Here is a 7,659-nt window from a genome sequence, read left to right as displayed (position 1 = left end):
ATTAATTAAGCATAAATAAAGTAATAAATTTGGAATTTTATCCAGCTGTGAAAATATTCCATAAGATTATATATTCTTAATGGGATATGAGAATGAATGAAAGGCCAGAATAATAAACCTGTCCTACATAAATATATGGTAAATATATGTTATATCAACTCGACTAAGAAGTTATCCATTTACTTCCTGTCTCCTAAAATTTAAAAGTGGATAGCATGGAAAGTAATTCTTCGTCTAGTTAAGTTCCCTAAACCTCCGTTTTTTTTATCTCACTTTCCCTATACAACAAATGAATTTCTTGGAATTTTTTTTGTATGTAATTTTTATTAAAAATGTAAATTCAGAAAATGCGGAATACCATAGTTTTGTAGACCTGTTCTCGTATCGCTGCCTATATATATATCTATACAAATATATATACGGATGCTCAAATAATCATTTCATGTTTACATTTTCCGACGATGCAATTCGATTTGCATTTCATTTCTTATTTTTTTCTTTTTTCTTCAGCTTGGCTTTGGATTACAAAACTTTATTTGATGCATTTTGCGTGTACATAGAATCGTTTATAATATTTATATATATTGATATATATATGTTTTGGGTCTTTGTGGTTTCTTGTGCACAAATCTTCAATCACTAAACAAAACCAAGCAACTATTGATAGCAATATACATATACATATACACAGATATATATATATTATGGGTGTTATATTTATCGTTTACAACTGATTCGCAAGCACATCGAGCGTAGAACATTTTTTTTGGGGGAACATTCTTTATATATGGTTGTTTAAGAAGCAGGCGCTGTATTGGATAAATCTGGCTGGTTTTTGGGGCACGAGGGAAAGTGTCTGCTAAGAGTGAGTGAGAGAGATAGACAGCTAAGGGTATATATCAATATTTTTCACAACAATCAATTTTTGCCAATACATAATTTGCTCCATGTATGTGACTCGAGATGTATTAGGCTATATGTTTTATAATGCGCCGTTTGCTAGTTATTTCGTATTATAATGTGAGTGTATTCCTATGCATGTATTTATATATGTATCCAATATTGCGATAAGCAAGCTTTTTCTTGTTTTTTATTACATGTCTAAAATTTCGATACACACAAAAATATTATGCGCCTATGATCTGATGAAAAAACATTATGCGATTTTAATACAATTTGTTTTCGCAGTTATTTTGTTTTTTTGTGTTTTTGAATTCTTCGAATTGTTTTGAAATTTGTTTTTGTTTTGGGTATTTATATCGCTTTTGTTTTTATTGTTGTTTGTTTTGTTTTTAATTCAATTGTCGGGTCATTGCCGCAGAGCGGCGCAGATGTTTTAGAGATGCTGTTTGGAGTTACTCGAGCTGAAAGATGGTCTTGACAGCGTGACCCTTGTGTTTGCCTGAAACGCCCTTCCACCCATTCGTCCATCCATCCACCAAAGAACCGAACCGTTGCCATTTACTGTTCTTCATCGCCGAGCTCGTGTTTAATTTTGGAGAAGTCAAACGTCTCGCCAGTGCCGCGCTTAAAGATGTTTAGAACATCCAGGCAAGTGGTCTCGAAATGCGTGGTGGCATCATACGATTCAGAGATAAAGATCTGTGAGTCGAGCCCATCGTCCACCGGCTCCAAGTAATCCGAAATGGTGACAAACTTTTGTGCAATCGGCTCCAACAGATCGAGGCCGGGCTTGATTTCCGCCTCCGGATTCTCAGTCTCCACTGTGGTGGAGACCATGCCCACAAACCAGCCCTTGGCGGCCACCTGATGAGTGGAGCTGACCAGCGATACGTAAATGTCCGATTTGCGACCGACTTGCTTTTGTGGAATGATAATTTGAGTGGAGAGGGCATCCTTAGTGCTTGCCACCGGATGGTCCAAGATGCAAATGCAACGGATGACCTTGCCACGCTTGCGCACCTGTTCAATGAAAGGCATCATATAGAATTTGTAGAAGACTAATAGGAGAGTTCCACTTACCTTTTCGGGCACATAGCTGGGATCGCAGTACACCTGCTTGCATTTGGCGATCTCTTCACCCGATCGCACGCCCACCACCTTGCCACCCTCGCCCAGCACAATCTCGTCAATGGGCTTGTCCAGCATGTAGGTGCCGCCATAGATAGCCGAGAGACGGGCAAAGCCCTGTGGCAGCTCACCCAAGCCGTACATCGGATATAGATAGGGCGACTTGCCATATCTCGCCAGCGAATCCGAATACAGTTTAATTCGTCGTATGGTATTAACAGCCGGCTCATTCAAATACTCATCGTCACGGAACAGTGCCAGGGCATGGCCCGTAAAGTCCTGCGTGTTCTTGTCCAGACCGAACTTGTCGTACAATCCCTGCATGTTGGACTTGGTGGGATCGAAGTCCTTCCAGGTCTTTGGGTCATCCTCTCTGAAGTCCTGCACGTAGATCAGGAAATTGCGGAAGCGGCGCTTCTCGAACATACCTGATGTGAATATAAAACAAATTCAGAGGCAAGTCAGTATAAACGGATATATAAGTAGTATCAATTGGGAAACTATATTAACTGTAGGTTAATTTGTTTTTAAATTTGAAATATCTTTATATATTACTTATACTTGTTGTATGTTAAGCAATATGCTCTATTTCATAAAAGAGCATAAAATCTTCTCAACTGATTTGTTATATAAAACCTCAACATCGTTACATGGAAATTTCTAGAATAACTATATAAGCAAAGCAGCATTCGCAGGGAGTAATCGACTAGTAAATACTCGAACCCACTTTTTTATATGCATAATTAGCTTTTCCTTAAATTAAATATAGGAAATATGTTCACATATTTATAATTAATTGAGTTTACACAAGTTATAATAAAATTACCTTGCTGACTACGAATTTATGATATACTTTATGGGGTAGCACAAACACATCAACAACAGAAACCCGCAATACACACATATAAAGTTTTAAAGTCTTAAAGTTTTTAAAACTCTCATACATCCAAAATGGGGACACACAATTGACAGTGCTAATTTAAGGGCTAAAACACCACCAGCCGGCCAGTCGAAGTCAGAGTGACGTCATTCTGTCATGCAGGCTCTAAGTGAAGGGTTCAATGCACCTTGCGAGCCTGCTCGTTATGGCCAAACTAAAGAAATTGGCAAATAAACTGAATGGAGGAGAAATTTACAGCGAAATAAACAAATTATAAAATAAAAAAAATGAAAAACTGAAAAGAAAACAAAATTAAAGATAGTCATAAATGGAGCGTGATTGGCTAATTGCGTTTTGTAGTTGGCAACTAGTAATTGTTTAAACAATTTCATGCCAAAACAAAAGCAGCAACAATAGCCACAGAGCCGCAGCCATAACACCACACACAGGTGTAGAAAAATGAATCAGCGCAACGGTTAATTGCCTGAAAGGTATGCACAGGGTTGCCACAGAACGCATGGCAAACAGCTGGCAACTCCATAATTCTAATTGGACTGCATATATACATATATACATCTAATACGAATATACATATATAAATATGTATGTATATATAATTATAAGAAAAGTAATTAAATTTTCTTAGATATTCTATAAATCATTTTATACAACAAAAACTAAATGTATTAAAAGGGGGCAACAAACAGGAAAAAAAATGGGAGGCTTTAAATGCTGAAACGCAGACAACACTCACACACACACACACATACATATATGCTTAGAACACAGAGAGAGACCCTCTACAAATACGTGTCACAGTCAGAGCAAAAGCAACACCAGCGAGTGCCAATCGCCGCAAGCAAGCGTAGACAAAGAAACATGGAGAGAGAGAAAACGGAAAAGGGGAGCGCGCAGCTAAATGCGAAGTATGTATACACACATACATACATACATGCATATAAATTTTTCGCATGTACTTTCTGCTTTCACAGTTAAAGGTCCAATCGGATAGGGGTCTTCCGGCTCCGGATTCACCTTTCTTTTGTTGTAGTTCTACTTGCACTTACCCATGAGATCGGATGCCAGCGCCTCCTTTTGATCCACCGGCACTTTGGCAATTTTTCCACCCTTGTAAACGTAACTGCCCTCAATCGACTTGAATTCCAGATAACGGGTGACGCCCGTGTGTATCAGTAGCTTCACCAGTTGGCCATTGGCCATTAGAAACTTGGGTATCAAGTCCACGTTCCAGTCGCGACCACGCCCAAATTTCTCACCAGGCGGCTCCAGACCGTACCGCTGGAAGAGCTCCTCCAGCGGCGTAATGGAGGCCGACTCGCCGCCATAGTATTTGTTTCGATCAATATGCAGCACTTTCTTGCCAGAAACAGAGAGCATGCCGCTCAATATGCACTCCTTGAGGCCAGTGCCCAGAACTATCGCATCGTATTCCTCATTCATGTTAGGGTTTTTTTTTTTTTTTCTTTTAATTAGTAACCAGCAGTAGCAACTTTTCTTAAAATGGAAAGGTTTTCACTTTGCGACGTTGTCGACGTTTTTACACTTTTCGTTCAATACGGATTTTCTCTACTCGCTAGAAAATGCCAACAACTTCATTTATCATCGACGGATTTCAGTATTTCTTGCTGATGGTCTTACTGCATGGAACAGCTGTCTACTTAACAGAATGTGTAACTCGCTGATTTGTTAAGCGTTTTGAATAAGCTTTCGGCTTTAACGTTCATCCTACTATTGGCGCGTTACTGAAAACAACGCATTTTGCTATCTATTCAAAACAAAAACAATACAAATTCCAAAAAATAACGCTAACTTTTTTACAATTTACGTACAAGACATGTAATATAAAAATGTTTAGTAGGTGTGTAACAATATTTCATTTGATTAATATCGCATACTCCGTTTATATAAAAAACTTAACACATTTCTCAACTGTGTATTCTTATTCAAAGCATTGATGAAAAAATTCTTTAGATTAGAAAATAAATAATTAAAATTAAATTACTAACACTACTAAATTTAATGTTAACAAATATCGCTGAGATGAGTATCTTCGATACATCGATATTTCCGACCATTGCATCGATGACTTGAACGAAAGCACATCGATATTAGTAGTTTTGGTCAGTCAAAAAAAAAACATTGAACGGGATGGACGCGTTTGTTGTTATTTTTTAGTTCTTACATTTCCGTCGTCGTTTGTTGTTTTCTTGTGTTGCCGAAGATATAAATAAGTTTCTGCAAATAAATTACACGTTGCAATGTAAATGATTATGAGTTTTAATCAAAAGCTATAATAAAAATATCAAACTACTGTTTATGTATGAGTGTGAGAGTGTGTGTGTGTAGCGTGTTTCGCGTTGTGTGTGTGAAAAAGTGAAAATGAAATTTGGGCCAAAATTGTATTTAAATTCTTAACGCCAACAACAGCGAACAAGTTAGTTAAGAAATAAATGTACATACGTGTTATATGAGCCAGCCAAAGAAAAAATAAATAAATAAAAAGTGAGCGGTTTGTTCGCGCTGTGTTGCGTGTTATTTGTTATTTGTGGCGCGATGAAAGTATTGGAGGAGAGGCGCAAACCATAATTAAATTTATTAATTGAAAAAATTGCTTCTAATGAAATTTGACGCCAATTTCAAGGAATTAACATCGTCGGCACTTCTCTCACTTCTCATGTCTTGTCTTACGTTATGTTGCTCTGGCTCTAGCTGTTGCATTTCTTCTTCTACTTCTACTTCTACTTCTTCCTCTTCGTGTTGCTGTTGTTGACCTCGGCTATGATTTGTTGTTGCTATGCTCAAAATTTCGTCTCATTTTTATCATAAAAATAGCAAGTATATATATCTAAATAATTAATACGTGTGTGATTGTACAAAAAGAAATACAAATAAATAAAAAAATATATATATATCTATATCAAAATAAAATCAATTAAAAGGTGACTTAAAGGATTACCATATCAGAATTCTTCAAGAAGATTTATTTATTTTTATTGGGTAAGTTTCGAAAAAGAAAAATACAAATGAAAAACGAGTTTTTATATTTTTGCTAAATTAAACATATTTTTATTGCACTGTACGCTGAAGGCAGCAGCGCAAAAGCAACTTACAAAACGAGTTAGTTGCTTAGAACCAGTTCCACAGTCACAACCTCAGTCTCAGCTTCAGCCGCAGCAGCTTCTTGCACGCTGCCAATCGCCATTTGTGGCCTACGCGAACTCAGTTTTATGTTGCCGGCCTCATCTACTGTGTTACTTTGCTGTCTCTATCCACTTCTTCCACTTCCTCTTATACGTATAAGAGTGTATTACCTTACGACGATGGGAACTAAGTAGTCAACCGTTTGTATCTGGAAGTGAGGATAACACGATACCAAATTTGGTATGGTGGGCTAACAAAGTTCCACTTCCTCTTATACGAATAGGAGTGTATTTCTCTTAGTATCAAGAATTTTCCAAATCAATATAACATAAATTTCTGGTATTTAATTAATAAACTTTCAATCAGATGAGCAGCTAACAAATTTCTATTTCCTCTTATGTACGTATAAGAGTGCATTCCCCTACATGAAGATGAACTAGCACAAAGTAGAACCAATATGCCCATTTGTGTATGTCAATCATATGAGGCTAACACGCTACCAAATTTGGTATTTATTTAATAAACTTCCAATTAAGTTTGCAATTTGTTCGAAATGGGAAATGGATTCTTCCATTGGTATTACGTAGCCACCTTTGTGATCCCATGGAACAATGAGCGTGTCCTGTCTACAGTTGCGTGACACGGCACACAAATCGCTTAGCACGAGAGACAAAAAGTCTTGAGCAACTGTCAATTTCTTAGAAAGGCAAGGCTAATACGCTGCTCGCTTTGAAATTAGAAATTCCCGAAAAAAAAAATGATAGCTAAGTAATAACAATCGGCATTAGATTGTGTACTGGAATTTTTATGTAGGTGGATCTAAAAATAAATATTTTAAGAATATAAAAATTAATTAATATTTAGCAAATAATTGCTAAGTAATAAAAATCGACATTATTACTTGACATCAGACGCAATTTATCTTCTGTAATGGAATTTGTATGAAATTGAATATAAGACTAAATACTTTTCTTTCCTCTAAAATATTACCACATGATATCTGCCTCTGTACTAATATCTAAGTTTAACAAGTTCAGTAATTAACCTATATTCTTATATTATACTTCTTTTATTTTACTATCTACAATATAGTAATTCTCAATTATGTACATTGGAACAGCTCAAACCAGCTCCATTTCAATGAATTGCAACGGCAAATAATCTGAGTAAATTAAGAATGAAGATAAACGAATAGAATTTAATTTAGTTTACGCAGACGTAATCAATGCCCTCTTTGCGCTATTCGACTGCAGAAGCACGTTTGCAGTTCATTTCACATTCCAAATGTTTTTATTTCTCTTCAGACTGTTCATCTGCACCAGTGCTGCCAACTTTTTATCAAAAATAAGTTCTTTCTTAAGGCAATGAAAGTGAACCAGCTAAAAAAAATTACAAAAAGAAACTTGTACACATTAATTAATTACAAAATCAAGCTCTTTTTTTCTTATTTGTATAAATGTATTTCTAAAAATATCTAAATTTCTTGGTTCCCAGTCATAATAAAGCTAGATTTGACGAGAAAAATCAAAATGACCAACACTGATCTGCACATTGTGAAGATGTCGTTCTCTCCCTCTCTATCATTT

At 36.2% G+C, this 7,659-nt stretch overlaps 2 protein-coding genes and 1 long non-coding RNA gene across 5 annotated transcripts in view; 2 read left to right on the top strand and 1 right to left on the bottom strand.

Annotated features, from left to right (window-relative positions):
* Positions 1 to 1,062: 1,062 nt before the first annotated feature.
* On the bottom strand, positions 1,063 to 4,747 carry LOC6576941 (rab GDP dissociation inhibitor alpha). The gene is made up of 3 exons (XM_002002885.4): positions 3,979 to 4,747; positions 1,984 to 2,459; positions 1,063 to 1,923 (listed from the first exon to the last, which is right to left on the bottom strand). The coding sequence occupies exons 1-3, from the start codon at positions 4,370 to 4,372 to the stop codon at positions 1,462 to 1,464; spliced, it is 1,332 nt and encodes a 443-aa protein (XP_002002921.1). The 5' UTR covers positions 4,373 to 4,747; the 3' UTR covers positions 1,063 to 1,461.
* On the top strand, positions 3,551 to 4,439 carry LOC122757194. The gene is made up of 2 exons (XR_006357132.1): positions 3,551 to 3,837; positions 3,904 to 4,439. It is a non-coding gene; the product is annotated as an uncharacterized LOC122757194 (long non-coding RNA).
* A 1,055-nt stretch (positions 4,748 to 5,802) lies between the features above and the next one.
* LOC6576940 (phospholipid-transporting ATPase VA) overlaps positions 5,803 to 7,659 on the top strand; it is a 36,753-nt gene continuing 34,896 nt past the window's right edge. For 2 of the 3 annotated variants that reach the window (XM_044008708.1, XM_044008707.1), the window contains exon 1: positions 5,803 to 5,929. The gene's annotated coding sequence lies outside the window, so the exon portion shown is untranslated. The remainder of the gene's footprint in view (positions 5,930 to 7,659) is intronic. The other variant, XM_032729189.2, reaches the window with a different exon arrangement.

This window comes from Drosophila mojavensis, unplaced genomic scaffold, assembly GCF_018153725.1.
Source record: "Drosophila mojavensis isolate 15081-1352.22 unplaced genomic scaffold, ASM1815372v1 contig_36, whole genome shotgun sequence".
Lineage (NCBI taxonomy): Eukaryota > Metazoa > Arthropoda > Insecta > Diptera > Drosophilidae > Drosophila > Drosophila mojavensis.
This window is presented reverse-complemented; position numbering and strand designations above follow the sequence as displayed.